This window comes from Ricinus communis, chromosome 10 (genome assembly GCF_019578655.1).
Source record: "Ricinus communis isolate WT05 ecotype wild-type chromosome 10, ASM1957865v1, whole genome shotgun sequence".
NCBI lineage: Eukaryota > Viridiplantae > Streptophyta > Magnoliopsida > Malpighiales > Euphorbiaceae > Ricinus > Ricinus communis.
This window is the reverse complement of record NC_063265.1, coordinates 18,498,158-18,514,867: the sequence shown is the minus strand read 5'-3', so window position 1 is coordinate 18,514,867 and position 16,710 is coordinate 18,498,158. Positions and strand designations below refer to the sequence as shown.

Genomic DNA, 16,710 nt, shown 5'->3' with positions numbered 1-16,710 from the left:
CACTGTGCTCATGAAAACTGAATTAACAGGAATTGCCATGAAATACAGAAATTTATTTGGAACATCGTGTATGAATTGTTACCAACTTGAATGTATACAAATTCCAGCATGTTAAACCCAAAAGAAAAATAAAGAAAGAAAAAGAAAAAAGATTTTATAGCTTCCCTTATGAGGATTTATAGCAAGAAAGCAGAAATGAGAGAACTAAACATATTACACCCCAGGAACTAGAATACATTTCGAGGCGCAGAAAAGGGATGGCAAAGAGGAGACCACAAGCATGCCAAGTTTGCTCTTCCAGTCACCATTTCAGGTTGCTACAGGCTATTCTTGATACTGGCATCAACCATGGAGAGTGTTAAAACGCGATGGTCCAACAGTGTCAATAAAACCCCGCATCGACAGCTCCGGTACAGATATATTTTTACCCTGCAATTCGTGATCTGTAAAGATGACAATCACTGTTATATCATCATGGAAAAACCGTCTGTTGCCCTTGTTAATCTTCTTAAGATCATCGTATCTCATCTCCCTCTTCCTAGCTGCCGCTTTTAAAGCTGTTTTAACAAGTCTTCTTGCAATTCCCTATTATTTGAAGAAATGAAACAAAAAAAAGAATGAGCAGCTTGAAGATTTAAAACAGAAAAATAAGTATCAGATGCATCAATCGTGTACGTACAGCTCGAGGATAATTATACACCATCTCCACAGCCTCCTGGTTTGTCATGTGTTCCCAAAGTCCATCAGATGCAAATATGACAAATTTATCATTGGGTCGTAGAACTCTTGAACTTATGGATGGCTCTGATGTTAGCACAGGCCGGCGAATAGGCTCAGGAAGGTGGAATCGTGGAAATGAAGGATCAAGAGAAAACTCTGGCTTCTTCAGGTATGCATCACCTATAGATCTAGATACCTAATATCACACCAACAGAAACAGAATAAAGAAATTGTCAATCAAAAACAAGCAATTAGCAAACTACAAAGCACCTGTTGGCATGAAAGAACAAATGAAATACAAACAGGTGATAGATATTTAACAGGCAAATGAAAGTTCTTTTTAACTGAGGGATGAAGACATTAAGATTTTGCATCAAAAGTCAAAGTCTCATATGACCTTGGCACATGATAGAGACTTGCAATAAGTATAATGTGAGAAGTTGAACCTGATCCTTTTCTTTTCCAAGAAAGGGATAAAAGAAAAAGAATTCTGATACTCTTTCCTTTGACTGCCCAGCCCCCAAAAATGACCTCCAGATAGAGCCATAAAGGGCATGCATCCTCCCAAAATATGAGGATCATTTCAGTTGCAATCATCTACAACATCAACTCAGGATAATTTCTTTTACAGTTTCTAAGTTTCATAACTAATGATTATTTTAGAAAAAACATTGACATAGCCGACAGCATTATGATAATGCCTGAATTTTACCATGCAAATGAACTCTAGATTATGGTTTAGAGGCCTATTGTAAACACATTTAATATAACTCTTCTAAGAATCAAAACTATATCTTAGAAAAAAACAGAGGCTGTCTTATAGTTAAAATAGGTATAAAACCACTAGATGCGGAGAGAATGAAACCGGGAAGCACACATGACAACCAAGATAACCTTGAATGCTTAAAAACGCTGTATGCTTATGCCAATTTTACTTATTTCTGGACTAACTCTGTAATTTAATACCTTAAGAAACTGTCCAAATACCCCACATACAAGGCTTTACTGGAAAAGTGAAGAAAACGAAGTTCTGGAAGGGGGGGCAAAGAAAGACAAGAAAGTATCAGCAATATCAATTCCCCCAGGCCCTTTGATCATTCATCTTTAACAGTATCTTGATAACATGCAAACATGTCAACAACCATCCATCGAAAGAGATAGATGATACCCCTTTAGATATTAAAATGAGACTACAAGGGATTCAAGCTTATAGGGAGGCACTTCTGCATGATTTTCCCAAACCTTGTCAGAAGGAATTAAAGAACAACTATTTGCTTAATGAATACATTTTCAGTCATTTGAATTATGCTGGGAAGATTCCAGATTGAACTTGCAAGAATATATGTTATTTTTGCATAAAATTATTCCCTTTCAAGAAAATAGAAAACTGAAGCAGAAAAAGGAGTTTACATGCATTATAACTTCCACACAGCAGAAATACGGAACAAGTTTCAAAGAGAACAACCTGGATGATGCCTTTGATGCGCCAAACACCGTGCTTCATAACGACAATATGTGAATCATCTGGATGCAAAGATTTAAGTTCTTGTCTAACCTCTTCCATACTTGCATTATGATCCTTGGTCAATTGCTCAGCAACTATCTTATTAGATCTACCTAAACAACCGATTACAGCTCGAGAATCACCCAGATTAGCAATATACAATGTCCCTCTCCATATAACCCCAACCAAACAACAAGATCCAATTGCAGCAATCAATGGTTTAATTGAACAAGTCCTACGAACTAGAGTAAGAAAGCCTTCCTCAGTAGCAGAGAAGGCCCTTCTAAGAGTTTCTTCAGAAACGCTTCCTATTTCTCCAGCAAACCCTACAAAACAATGCACAAAGATACATTCTTCAAAACTTCTAGAATTACTACAGGTCCATCAAAGAAACCACTAGACAATGATGCCGACACAATCTTCCATCTAATACATCACAAAATCACATGGTCAGACAAAACTAAAGCTCTATTTGTAATTTAATAACTAGCAGTAGTATTTCAAGAATCAAGACAAGCCATGGAGAGATAAATTTTCCAATTCACCAATGACCCGGTAATCTGCTATACATTAAACTCTTTAAGAAACCACAAAACAGTCATATCAACACCAAATCCAAAATTTGGGAAACCCAAAATACAAAAAAGAAACACTCACTCATGAGATTTTTGAAAAGATGGTCAGAAATGAATCTAGAAGCCTCAGGTCCACCATGACCATCATAAACACCAATAAAAGTAGCATCACGGCCAGTTTCTACTTGACTGTGATCTTCAATGGTTTCATTAGCTTGAACAACAGCAAAAGAGAAGTCGCCATAAGAATGTTTTTCAAGGTCTCTAGACCATAAAAGAGAGTCACCAATTGAGGAATCATCATCATCATGAATACTATCATCCTTGTTCATACGGGCATATCGACTGACTGGTCTCCAACATGCCATTGCTATCCTTGCCAGCCACGAGAGCATCCCTCATTTCCTTTTAAAACAATACCCACTTCTCCAAATTGCTCAAAAGAAACTATAAAGGTTTCAACTTTCGAAGATTTTGATTGCAATACAGTAAAGACTGGGGATTTGGGTATGTGGATCAAAATCAAGAAAGTGGATATACAACCCAGTAACAATAGAGGAGTCAGATTAAAAAGTCTTTTTAAAAGCAAAAATGCAGAGAGAAACAAAATTAGACAGATACTGTAATTGAAAGAACAAGAAATGGAAAAAGATTAAATGATTGATGGATCATTGTGTAGAAAGAAAGTTTTTAAAAAAAAAACAGAGAGATTTTGGGTTTTAGAGAGAGAGAGAGAGAGAGAGAGAGAGAGAAAAAAAAAAAATTTTAGAGAAAGTGGTACAGAAAGAAAGCAAACATCTGGGTTTTTGAGTTGTTGAGAAAGAAAGTTGACAATGTGTGCAACCAAAGTATTTTTCTTTTTCTTTCTTTTTCTCTTCTTCTCTTTTTCTTTCTTTCTTTTTCTTTTTATTTTTTTCTAGTTGTGATTTAAAAAAGTAAGAAAAATGTTGGGTGCCTTACCAAAAAAACAAAAAATGTCGAGTGATTTGGCTATGGTGTTTTATTTTTACAAATAGAACAAGTTTATGTGATGATACAATACCAGCCAATGGAAGTATTTATGTTTTGTTTTCTTTTATTTGTGTTTTATTTTTTTATTTATATTTTATATTTTTTTCTTTCTCTATTTCTAATGTATTTGTAAATTTAATTTATTATTAATGGCGGCAAATAAGTAATATGGGTTAAACAATAAAAGAATTTATTATTTTTATATTTATTATAAATATAAAATTTTATTTAGCGAGAAAGGAAGAATTTAAATTTGAGATTTTTCACTTTAAAAAATAAACATTTTTATTATCTAAGTTATGCTTGAAGTATTAAATTTATTCTTTTTAAAGCTTAATCTTTAACGCAATTTTAGATTTTAGCAATCGTTACCTATATTAGATAAAATAGCGTGATTGCAATATTCCCAACAATATTTTTTTTATAAGTTTGTGTATATGAACTTTATTTTTGTAGCTTATTATTATTATTATTATTATTATTTCTATAATATTATTAGTTCTTTTTAAGAACGTGAGATTATTAAGATTTACGTAGTGTTCTATAAAATTTATAGAATTTATTTATGAATCTAAAATTTATATATATTAAATGGAGGGAAGTTAATTTAGTATTCTATATAAACAAATTTATGTGGAATTGATTATAGTTAAATTAAATTTTAACAAAATAGGTAAAATTTTCAAATTAATTAGTAAGTCAATATAGTATATAACACCGAAATATCTCTTTCAACTTTATCAATTTTATTTTATTTTTTTTCATGTCTTTTTTTCAAATAAAATAATTTTTTTGTGAATTTTAACCAAATAGAGCATAAAAATATAATCTTTAAATAACTTTAATGCTATGTTTGGTTGAAATCCATAAAAAAAAGTCATGAGAGAGAAAATAAAATAAAAATAATAAAATTAAAAGAGATATTTTTATGTTATAAAACGTATTGATTTAATAATGTAGAATTCATTTGCAAATTCTATCTATTTTGTTAGAATTTAGTTTAGTTATAATCAATTAATATGGTTATGTAAAATATTAAATTGACTTCCAGTCTATTTAAAATATATAAATTTTAAATTTACAAATAAATTTCATAAAATTTTTGTTTTTGAACTAAACACTTTATTAAATTTAGCTTTCTAAAATTTTGTTAATAGTACAAAAATTATGATATGATATATAATGAGTGAGTTAATATGAACCTTTGAAAAACTAAAAAAAAAAAAAAAAAAGCTAGTGAATTATTGAGATTTAAGAAAAGTTAGTAATTCTTTCTCCTATGATGTTACCATTTAATCTTTATTATAACTTTAGGAAGTTTGTCCTAATCTAAAAGATAAAACAAAATAGAATAAAAATAAAAGTTTACATGTTTATAAGAATTCAAATGAGTTGAATTGTCTGTAAACCTCTCAAAATTTGACCGAATAAAAAATTATTTAAATTTATTTTATTGAGATTTTTTTTTAATAATAAATCAAATTCAATCTATATAATGCAATTAAATAAAATTACAAAGCCACTCATAAACTTAAATTCTTTAACATATCAGACATGTAAGTATATTTAATTTTATTTATAATAAATAATATAAATATCTATTTAAATTTTTTATAAGATTAGACTGATAAGACATATTATAAACTTTATAATAAGTATTTGTTCATGAATGAGCATAGTTCATGATTTCGATTTTATTTGGCTTATTTAGATTCATTTAAACTCATAAATTATAAAGGAGAGGATGAAACATGATTTGAGCTCAATTCAATAGTAAATAAATCTAAATTTATCCTAGTTAAAGCATGGCTAATTTATAACTTAAAAATTTATTTGTGTGGATAAGTTTAATGAGAGTGATCAAAACAGTAAATATTGTCAAAAGAGAAAAGAAAAGGTTGAAGGGCTAAAGCTTTTATACTGAAATAAAAAATGGGAAAAAAGTAAATAAATAAAAGAGGGTAGATTAAGAAGAGACCAGAAAGGAGGAAGAGGCAAGTAGTTATCAGAGTCTAAAAGGACTGTCAAGGCACAAACACAAGTGACATGTGAAACTACTTTTGTTTTTGGTCACAAGAGAGTGATTGTGTTGTAGTTTTACTTACCTTACCTACATTTGTCATTCAAATCTTATTAAGCTATAATGGTACCAATAAATACAGTTAGCAATTAAAGATATGTTGTTGTCTGTTGCCACCATTGCCATATGAAATTAGACCCCACTTCACTACCACTACTGCTATTCACAATTACACTTAAGATCAAAGGGCTTTTGGCTAGTGGGTCAGGTCCTTTTTCAAAGAAAAAAATGTGATTCCTTATATCTCATTTAAGCATATGTACATGTTCCACTCTATCACTTTGGAGTTTCTCCTTCCTCTGGCTGTTTTATAGGCCTACCACTTTTTTTAAGTGTGGAAAATTTTTGTCCAATCCACAGTATCTCTCGTATAATTAATATATATTTATTAAATTTAAATAATAAAATACATATCAATCATTAAATATTAAAATATTCACATATATATCGCTTTTTTTCTCTTTTTTTTTTCTTTCTTTTTTTCTAATAGAGAGGAGTGCGACAGAGTTACACAAAGCAATGGATCAAGATGATGAAATGAAAATGGAGTACATAGATTATTGAGTTCTTTTCTTCTTTCGTGGTACTAAGGTTCATTTGTTTATTTATATCCATTACATAGGATACAGTTGAGAGGATGCATTTGGTTAAGTATTGGATATTCTTTGGAATATTCATTGACTGTAGCTTCTCAGAAGTTTCTGACCATTTTTGACAAAAATTGACAATTGGGACTTAAAAAGGAAGATAAAAGGAGAACTCCTCAAACTGTATTAATTACTTCGATGGCAATGTGATTTTATACAGAGTTTTCATTTGATGATATCTTTTCTAGTCTCAAAGATACATTTATTCATTCTCAGGATACTTACTCCCTATAAATTTGTAGTCGATAAAGTAGACTTCAGTCTAATTTGTTATTTGAAAATAACCAGAATTAAACTAAATTTTGATTTATTTTTTGACACCTTCCATACCGTCTAAATGTTACAAATTTCGTTGTAAAAAAATTGGAATAAGATTTAAATAGGTTCTTAAACTTTGAGAGTGGGATCAAATAGACTCTTTTGACCTTTTTAGGCCATTTTGATTTAAGATTTATCTTTTTTAACTCCATTTAACTATTTTTTTATAAAAGTTGTAGAGAATGAATTCAATAAAAATAGTCAAAATCAATTTTTAAAATCAAATTTAACAAAAAAGTATTTAGTTATTGATAATATTATTATTAAAAAAAGTAATTATTTTTTATTTTACTTTAACTGTTTTTTTAAAGAGAGTAGTTTTCACTCGCTCATATAAGGGTGAATTGAACTCAAAAATCTAAAATCTTAGATAAAAATGATCCAAAAAGATCAAAAGGGTCTATTTGGCTCTACCAACAAAGTTTAGGGAACTATTTGAATTTTATTCTAGAATTATTTAGAGCTTTTAGAACAACTCCATTGTCTCTCACTGGATCCCTTTATTTGCTACTACTAAAGCTTGTGGAAGACATTAATATTGCCACTATATATCCGCGAAAGCTAATAACTTCAATTGATTTCACTTTTGATTATTTCTTTTTTTCTTTACAATTATTGCATAATAAAATCAAGATTTTAAGAAAGGAGAAAGAAGGAAGAGGATAGAGATGATAGCTAACTTCATTTTTCACAATGGTAATATCAAGTTTTGGACCCACTTGAGATAATGACCTTTGCTCTTAAAGTCTAGAAGTTTTCTTTTAGACGGACATTCATGGAAGGGTTCGTTTATTTTAATTATTTCATTTTGAAATTTAAGGATTTAATTGAGATTAGATTAAAAGTGAAGGATCTTTTTCAAACTTTAAAACATTAGATCTTTTTTCCCCTTTTTAAAAGTCAAACTTTTCCAGTGAAAGCAGAACGCGACTCACATATATAATTGGTATTCAGATTGCCATAAACAAACTGCATAAAAAGGAATGTTTTAGGCCTCTTTGGTAAGCAAATTAAGTTAGAAGAAAATTGCTTATTTTGGCTTTGATAAATACTTTCAAGAAATTAAAAAGAAAAAGGGTTACTGTTACAAACCCTTTTGAGTTGCAAAATCAAAACACATCTGAATTTAACTCTTACCTCAAAAATTAGCTTTGCTTGGGACATTATTTCACCTCATAAGCAAGCTTTGGCAATCAAAAATTGGACTCCACATCTAATTAACTCAAGTGATAAGTCTTTATTTTTGAAATGGAAGTTGCATTAGACTTGTTATCATTTTCATAGTAAATATAATGAGATGGCTACTTATAAATGGATTCACATAATTATGTAGACCTTAATAACTAATGTGATCTATATTCTTATGGTTTTAGCCCCTAAAATTCATATACCAGTTTACACTGTATCCATTAATGGAATAGTTTGAAATTCCTAAAGTGATATTTTAGTTAGACTAGCTAGCTCAAATTGTGCAAGGAAAGATAAAGGGAAAAAATGGCCTTAATAATGGAGGCAAATAATCGTAATTTTATTCCCTTTTGGATGGGAAACAAATTTATGAATAGTAAGGAATTGATACAAATGTAATGCTAATTTACAAAGACTAAAACAATGCATTTAGTTAAAGGAAAAAAAAAAAAAAACAGTTGGTGTAAAGAGATTTAGAGCTAAACAACGTCATTGATTAAGCGTCTATGTCGATTGTAATGCTTCTCCAAAAGTACTTTTGAAGCTCCTTCTAATGTCTTGCGCCATGTCTGCAAAATCAGAAGAATTCGCTATGAATTAAATTCACACAAAATAACCATTTATATATATAAACCCTGCAAACCAGAAACATCAATATAAACATGAAGAAGAAGAAGAAGAAGAAGTATGTAATTACCTTTTCAAGGGCAACAAGGATAGACTTATTCTTGATATCTCTGGCTCTAAGCTGAGACCTCCCAATCCCAAGTTGTCTAAGCAACACAGACTTCCTTGTAACCACAGGAAGTAGTGACCTTCTCTCCACTAATGCACTAGTAGTATTACAATGTGCAGGACTCTCACATGATAATGATGAAACCTCTCCTCTTCCTCCTGCTGCTGCTGTATTATCCTTTCTTATGCTTCTTTTTCGCCTTTTTGACATTTTCTTAGCCTCTGCAGTATCGTTATCGTCATCACCCACTTCTGCAAATTTCCTCAGTAACTCATCAGAAGATTTCTTGGTTACATGTTGAACTGTTGCAGCACTGACATTTGTAGTGTCCATTTTAATTCAGAGAGCAAAAGAATAGAGAGAAATGGAGTTGGGTCAGAGGGAGAGAGAGAGGTGTGGAGGTGAAAAGGAAATGCATACATAGATATAAAGATGGTGTTCATGTGTGTGGAGGGTAAAGTTATTATATGTTTTAATGGATAGTGAGATAAGTTTTGTAGTATAGTGGGAAATGGACCGTTGAAGGAAACTAAAGATTTTGAATAAATGCATAGGGAGGGAATATAGCCGTTGGAGAATAAACAAACAGCAGGACAATAAATTGGCATAGACATGTGAATGAGTGCAAGGGAATGATTGGAATGGAATTAATAAAAAGAAAAATAGAATTAGATAAATTGCAACAGCAAATTTCATATTTCATAACAGATAATAGTGACTTTTCCAGCAAAATATCTGGAAGAAGAACCAAAAGAAAACAGAGCATTTCACTTATTCCTGCCAATAATAAAATTTAAAACTATTTATAAATAAATTCATAAAAAGATTTATAAGCCTTTCCGTGTAACTCTTTTGTAAGAAATAGAATTTCCCTTTCATTAAAGCCAATAAAGGCAGGAATTAAGAAGTTAGGAAAGAAATACACCCGCTGCAATGTGCAGCGGATAAAAATATGTATAAATTTATTAATATTTGATAATTAAATATTCAAAATTATAAGTTAGTGGTTATTATTTTGTAAGAAATAAATATTTTCATATATTTTTTCATAATTTTATTCTTTTTAATCTATCTAAATTAGTAAAATGTATTTTAAAATTTTATATTTATAACTACTATTAATCTACTGTATATATATTTAATTATAATTTTTAAAAATTTAAAGACGTAACTATTAAATTTTAATAATTTTAATTTTATAACTATTTAGCTATTTTTGTATACGTGGTTAATTCTACAAATTTAAATATTAAATACTCTAACTTTTATATTAAATTATAACTTTTAAAAATTTAAATATTTAATTGTCTACCAATTTTACAGTTATTTCATAAAATTAAACTCCCACAAACAAGACCTAAATAAATAAATACTCTTCACAATGTTTTTCAGCAAAGATTTTAGAAAAGAGAACTTTTCAAGGAGAAAAATCACGATGAAACTCACGCCTATATAATCTTTAGACAGGGTCATGGCTCGGACATACATGTCTTGTCTGGTATACCAAAAGTAAAAAATTAGGAAGGCAAAAGAAAAAGCAAAACGCCAGAGGCAAATGATCCATGAATTCCAGAGTTAAGAAGGTTAAATTACATTGTAAAATGCACAAGGAATCCACTTCAGAAATACATATTACACTTGGATGCCATCTGGTGCTAACCCTTCTCAAGTTACCAGGTCTCAACCATCTTTTCGGGAATTCTGCATTCTTCGTGCGGCTCATCAGAAAATGAATAAGACTACATTACGGATTCTCTGCATGCTAGAAACATCTGAGCAGGCAGCTGCCATTACCTCACATATCCATTTCCTACAAAGAATAGAGGAAAAAAAATCAACATCATAGATCTAAGGATCACCTATAGTAACTAATGTTAACCGAGTTGATCATCAATGTTCCAGTACATTCAATATCGAAACCAGGATTAGTATATAAAAGATTTAAGGTATCATACTAGTTATTCTATATTCATTTCTCGACATAAATTGTTTTCTCAATTCTTTACCAATTCCAAGTGAATTCTGATAAAAAAGGGTCCAGAGTTTAAATTACATAAAAATAAAAAAAAAAAAACAACTATTTGCATCAGCTCCTAAACCCTTGTAACTGAAAAATTAGCAGAACCAGCATTAGAAGCCAGAATGATCTGAATTGACCGAGATAATATTATACATGAAACTACAGCATCCTGAACAGCCTTATTGTCTGAGTAAAATATGTATAATCAAATTGCATAGCCCAATTTCCCACCATAACCATTCAAGTACATTAGGTGGACAGACAGATTTTGCCCATGTAGTCAAACATAAAGGGCTAAGAGATACAAAAGCAGACAATTATGCTTGGTCTATAGAAAGTGAAAACAGTTGAAGGAATATAAAAGGACATAAATGGTTTTCATTTAGTGCATTTATAAGTTTTGAACACAACCTTATCCTCTCACTCTCACCATCCAGTGGCGCTTTCTTGATAATTTTCTGTTAAAAAATTAAAAGTGCATCTATTGTAACAGCCAAGAGTTTATAAAATACACAATGAAATGAAAACTTTAATCATTTCCCCTTTGTTTAACTTGTTATCAGGGTCACTTAGATGGATTAATTGGGGGAAAACTATCTCACGAATTTTCCATTTAATATTCCTCAATGGGAGTAATTATGCCCATATGCGCCGTTCCTACTAATTTTATATTTTAGCCCAAAAAAGGAAGCAAGACATTGTGATGCACAGTCCTCCAAGAATTCATATGCTAATTAATTAATTGGTGAAGCCATATTTAGTGCTTTTCTCCAGTGCATCACTTCGTTTCCAGATCAACAATGCCATTGTTTGGATAAAGTGCACTAGGCAAAGGTAAAACTTCCACAGTTATTAAAATATAACATCACATCATACCTCATGATTATGAGCCAAATTGAGTCCCAAAACTAAGAGTGTGGCATTCAAGATTTCTCATGTTAAGCTGTGGATTAAGGAAATAAAATCAATCATTAGGAATAAGATCAAAACAATAAACAACATAAAATTAAAGGACAAAAAGGGATAATTCTACTCCCTATCTGAATTACACTAAGTATTCAAGCTCTTTATCATTTTGCCCACCTTAAACATATATTCTACTCTCCTTTTTTCTAGTTGTCCTCTCATGCGATTGAACAGTAGTAGCACCTTCTGCTTAAGCAGAATTGCCACATATATAAGTTTTAGTTGCATAAATTTCCAAAATGCGAGCATTGTTACATAGAAGAGCAACAGGGTTTACACATCACCAATTATCATCTCCCTCTTGCATTATCTTGTCCATATGTTTCTTGAAGGACTAACATAAATTGAATTTACATTCCTCAAAATCCAAGTTGAATAATAAGCATGCTTTTCTTTCAAGAACATTTATATTACCCAATTTGTTTGATCTTTACACTCTATTCATAATCATATAAGTACTGAAGAAATGGAAGAAACACATTATTTATTTGCTAAGGAAGATATTAAATCTAGACTACCCAGGACAACATTGATGCAAGGCATGCCAGCCTGTATGCATTGCTCATCCAACACGCTTTTTATGATCTATGAAATTTCTAAGTCAGTATAGATCCCTTGAACAGTTTTCAGCATCATTAGATATGTTAGAAACTTACCACAACAGCAACACCAGTCTCACAGAATTTTGGAATGGAAATGAGCCTTGACAACTGCCCTTCTGAACCTGCAATTTTAAATAATCATTAAACTAGCTTTTGTTCTAAAAGAATAAAACTAAATAGAATCGTTCCCCTAAACCTGTAAAGCAGGGTTAAATTTCATTTTTCTGGGAAAGCCCGCACCTTTTAATAGGCGAGTTCCGTATTTATCCTGATTACCAACAAAATATACATGAGGGCAGCTCTCAATCAGGAAAGGATCCCTATCAGTGAAAGGATAACAACCTGAAAGACATTGACAGAACCAAATTATTGAAGATAAGTTCATAAAGAAAAAAGTTCATCATGGTAATCCTAATCCATTAAGTAAATGTATTGTGTTCCAAGGTTTCAAAGAGACCATGTTACTAAAGAAATTAACAAATGAAAAAGCACAAAAATTAAATGAACAATATAATAAAAATCCATAATTTCTACCAAGAGTATTAGGTGCTGTTGGTGCTAGATGTCTCCATTTTAATGTCCTTTCCATAAATTCAAGCTTATCCTTTGCCTCTGAATACTTCTCAAGATCATCAATATTTTGACCTGATGTTCCAAGAAACCTGGTAAAGAAAATGTGTTGCAGATTGATGTTATCTAGATGCATCTTAAAATCCTAACAGCACTCAGATATAACATATCTTACCTGATATTGTCAAGCTCAAAGCAATGAGGATTAGTACAGGACCTAAAAGTGTTATAAGCTGCTGATCCAGGGAAAAGGCATCTGTGCAGAGGCTGAACAAAAAACGAATTTAGGAAAAGGCACAAGAACTTATAATGTTATAGTTGGAAATTAAATGGCACCTGCTGAGGTAAGGAGAAGTTTGCTGGGTCATTGGATCCAGGCATGATATCCATTGGCATACTTGCAGCAATCTACACACATATAACAATTAGCATAATCAAAATAATAAGACTAAAAATGAAAGAAGAAAAGGAAAGAAAGAGCCAGTCATTAAATAATAAAGAAAACAACCTGAGACAAAAATATATCTAGCTCTTTCACCGGCTCGGATAATCTTGATTGATCCTTTGAAGCCAAATTCTGAAACAAAGATCATTAAGGGTGAAAAGTTATCATTATGTATAGCAATAGAGATTGAAGATGAATAACTCCTATACAATTGGAAAAATCAAGTTTTATTAAACAAATCCAAGAAGTGAAGACAATTCATCCAAATGAAATTAGAATTAGAGATTAAAGAATAAAAGAGAAATAAATGCTACATACTCTAATGTTAAAAGACTAACAGCTAAAATGTCTTTATCAGATTGATTCTTCTTACATTTTTCAGTTTATTTAATTATACAAAAAGAGAAGAAAATCTATGGAAAGCTGCATTTATAACTTCTGAATCCATGAGTAAGTCAATTCTTTGTAAACAGCACAACCATCATTTTTGCTGAAAGATGATGCGACAAACAAAATGCATAGATTCCATTTCCACAAAACTTTGAAAGACATGGGATATTAAACTATTAGCAAAAAACATATCAGAGAAAAATCTTACAGAAAAGAAGTTAAGAACTCATTAAAATAAATAAGATGGAAAAATTAGAATATTACTTGTCCATTAAGAAGTCCATGAGGAATTTCAACTGAATTCCCAGCAATCACGACATGAACTATCTCTGCTGCAATAGCTTGTTCCTGCTCAGATGATGAATAAAATAAGCAGGAGAGTACAGCTTCCTACAAGATATGCGGAAAACAACTTGAAGAAGCAAGGAACAAATAGTAAAAACCTTCTCATTTCCTAGATGCCCTGTTATATGATCAACCAGAAGCTGAAATTGGAGAGGGTTAAATGTGCTGCTCCCAACATTCAGCCCAGAAACAAAAACTACATACTTGTCCTCTCCTGTGATAGTTATAGTTTGATACTTTAATTAAGGCTTATAGAACATAAAAGTTCCTAGTCTACAATTTATCATAGAACTCTAAGATTTGAAGTCGTAAATGACCTGTGAGTTAACTCATAGATATACATGAAATACAAAAATGACACAACAAAAACTCCGCAACATTCACCCTCATCTATCTGCAACAAAGTAGAAGTATCATAGATAGAGAAGGTTGAATAATAAATATATATCATACTTGACTGAAGTGGCAGTTCTATCTGTGGTGGCAGACCAGCTTCGAGGACATCAAGAACCATGAAGTCGCCTGCACCAGTTTCCTTTCCATGCAAAGCAACAACAAGGCCTACCAAACACAAAAATGTCAAAGCATAATTAATATTATTCAAGCTGATGATACTGAAGATAATTTTATTCAACAAGGACTACATAAACAATACAGAAACAGAGAAAGTATGTGAATTAGTTATGCACACAATTCCAGTGCCTATGTACACTGTTAAATACACAAGGAGGGAAAGCATTATTCTTCCATTGGCATGCGTTCACACATACATGCTAATAGAATGAAGACCTTTGACAAGAAATGAACTCATGGTAGCAATTAAAACCACTCAATCACTTAAATTTTTGAATAATCAAAACAATCATCTAAGAAGAGAGGAATAGGAGAGAGAGAGGGGGGGTGGGGTGCGGCGAAAGGGAAGGGGAAGGGGAGGAGTTTGCTGAGAGAAAGAGTTTCAGGTCTAACAATTTAAGGTCCAAATCTGTTCAAGTACACATAGGTCAAATACTCCAATATTAAACATTTGAAAAATAACAGAAATAGCTCAAAGAACATTGGTCAACCAGGTTTAAGTAATTTGCAGCAAAAGCAGGAATTTATTCCTATCCATAGTCTTGGATCTAGAAAACCTTCCTGATAAAATTTCTTGTTTATAGCATGTACCTGTTACATATGCTGAAGGCGTAAGCATATCACCTCCAAGCTTGACTCTTCCACTCTCATCTTCCAAAACTAAATGATCATCCAGGTGCATAAAATTATGAGGCTTGACCAGTGGAATTGCAGATCTCTGTACAAGTAACAAAAGTAGAATATCTTACAACCTAAAGTTTCTTTCTTTATTCAGCTAAAAGAAATGAAAGTCATGAAACTAATGCATTCTTACGAGCAAGTTACCTCTTTAGAGTACTCATCAAGAATACAGGGTTTGAGTTTCATGTGCTTATACAATGTTCCGACAATGATACATTCCTTGCCTTCTACCAGTCCCAAAACTGTGCAAACTGCAATATAAAAAACTGGTAAAATACTATCAAAATCATATCACAGAATATAAAACTCAGTAAACTTCCACCCTAGTCAAATTTCATATATTTTATTGATAAAATGTGAACAAATTCCCAAAATTCACAGCCCTGTTAATAGAATCAAAAGAACTCCAAAGGTAAAAAAAAGATCAAAACTCTTAAATTTCAATTGTAAATTACAATTAAACCTCAACAGCAAAGGGACAGAGAGAATTAAAATCTATGTCAAAACTCAAAATTCAAAGCTATAACATTCTTAAAACTTTAAAAATTTTCGACTTGCAGAGGAAAGAAAATAATCATTTGAGCAGCAAGCAGAGGAAATTGAAAACTGAAAGATTATCCAAATTGTCAATGAAATGCATACAGAGAAACCCAGATAATGTAAACATGCCAAAGGGTATATAAGTTATAAATTCCCCACCAAACTGTATACCAAAACACGCACATAAGAATTCACCATTAAAAACCCTAACTTTAATCTGATAAATTAGCTTTTAACACAAGCCAGCCCCCCCTTCCCCTATATCATATCAAGAAAGGAACCTTACCAAACTAAAGTGAAAAATAAACCAATACCAAAATAGAAAGTTTTAAAAAAGAGCTGAGAATAGAGGATACCAGGCAAATGGGATTTCCAAAGAGGAACAAGAGAATAGAGCAAAGTTCTAATCATGTGAAGACGAGCAAAGTATATTTGGCTGTATTGCTGCCCTCTGTACGTCTCATTTTGAATCTCATATGTCTCATCCTGCGCTTTCTTAGTAAATTTCAGTAACAATTTTACACACAGACACACACAAAAGAAAACTATAATAACTTTACTTGCATACAAATATGCAACTGTATCTGAAACTATTGCGCGAGGAATTGAAGCAAAGTGTATGAGTTGGAGAGTGGGAAAGATGCTAACCAATGAGGCATAAGTGCATTGCTTTCTGTGGAGACTTTTCTCATTGTCGATCTCCATGGCGGGAAATGAAGCAGAGACGAGCTGAGTAAATTAGCTTGCTCTAGGTTTATATGTATTCAAGATTTCAAATTGAAATGTGAAATCAACTCAT

At 31.4% G+C, this 16,710-nt stretch overlaps 3 protein-coding genes across 3 annotated transcripts; all 3 read right to left on the bottom strand.

The window, feature by feature from the left end:
• Positions 1–32: 32 nt before the first annotated feature.
• Positions 33–3,655, bottom strand: LOC8267069 (probable protein phosphatase 2C 68). The gene is made up of 4 exons (XM_002530663.4): positions 2,882–3,655; positions 2,186–2,550; positions 680–916; positions 33–585 (listed from the first exon to the last, which is right to left on the bottom strand). The coding sequence occupies exons 1-4, from the start codon at positions 3,192–3,194 to the stop codon at positions 343–345; spliced, it is 1,158 nt and encodes a 385-aa protein (XP_002530709.1). The 5' UTR covers positions 3,195–3,655; the 3' UTR covers positions 33–342.
• A 4,707-nt stretch (positions 3,656–8,362) lies between these two features.
• On the bottom strand, positions 8,363–9,230 carry LOC8267068. Its single transcript, XM_002530662.4, has 2 exons — positions 8,741–9,230; positions 8,363–8,612 (listed from the first exon to the last, which is right to left on the bottom strand). The coding sequence occupies exons 1-2, from the start codon at positions 9,110–9,112 to the stop codon at positions 8,523–8,525; spliced, it is 462 nt and encodes a 153-aa protein (XP_002530708.1). The 5' UTR covers positions 9,113–9,230; the 3' UTR covers positions 8,363–8,522.
• A 983-nt stretch (positions 9,231–10,213) lies between these two features.
• On the bottom strand, positions 10,214–16,707 carry LOC8267087 (DNA polymerase delta small subunit). Its single transcript, XM_015726315.2, has 15 exons — positions 16,560–16,707; positions 16,268–16,397; positions 15,516–15,622; positions 15,282–15,408; positions 14,571–14,678; positions 14,216–14,331; positions 14,037–14,120; positions 13,446–13,514; positions 13,274–13,345; positions 13,113–13,204; positions 12,902–13,029; positions 12,608–12,709; positions 12,422–12,489; positions 11,676–11,742; positions 10,214–10,589 (listed from the first exon to the last, which is right to left on the bottom strand). The coding sequence occupies exons 1-14, from the start codon at positions 16,614–16,616 to the stop codon at positions 11,683–11,685; spliced, it is 1,320 nt and encodes a 439-aa protein (XP_015581801.1). The 5' UTR covers positions 16,617–16,707; the 3' UTR covers positions 10,214–10,589; positions 11,676–11,682.
• Positions 16,708–16,710: the final 3 nt, after the last annotated feature.

Coding starts and splice junctions, on each gene's coding strand:
- LOC8267087 (XM_015726315.2), bottom strand. CDS start 16,616: ATGGAGATCGACAATGAGAAAAGTCTCCACAGAAAGCAATGCACTTAT. Junction 13,205..13,273: donor ACTTCTCCTTACCTCAGCAG/GTGCCATTTAAT, acceptor TTTTTTGTTCAG/CCTCTGCACAGATGCCTTTT. Junction 11,743..12,421: donor AGACTGGTGTTGCTGTTGTG/GTAAGTTTCTAA, acceptor CTTAATCCACAG/CTTAACATGAGAAATCTTGA.
- LOC8267068 (XM_002530662.4), bottom strand. CDS start 9,112: ATGGACACTACAAATGTCAGTGCTGCAACAGTTCAACATGTAACCAAG. Junction 8,613..8,740: donor TCCTTGTTGCCCTTGAAAAG/GTAATTACATAC, acceptor CTGATTTTGCAG/ACATGGCGCAAGACATTAGA.
- LOC8267069 (XM_002530663.4), bottom strand. CDS start 3,194: ATGCTCTCGTGGCTGGCAAGGATAGCAATGGCATGTTGGAGACCAGTC. Junction 2,551..2,881: donor TCTTTTCAAAAATCTCATGA/GTGAGTGTTTCT, acceptor ATTGTTTTGTAG/GGTTTGCTGGAGAAATAGGA. Junction 586..679: donor TGTATAATTATCCTCGAGCT/GTACGTACACGA, acceptor TTCAAATAATAG/GGAATTGCAAGAAGACTTGT.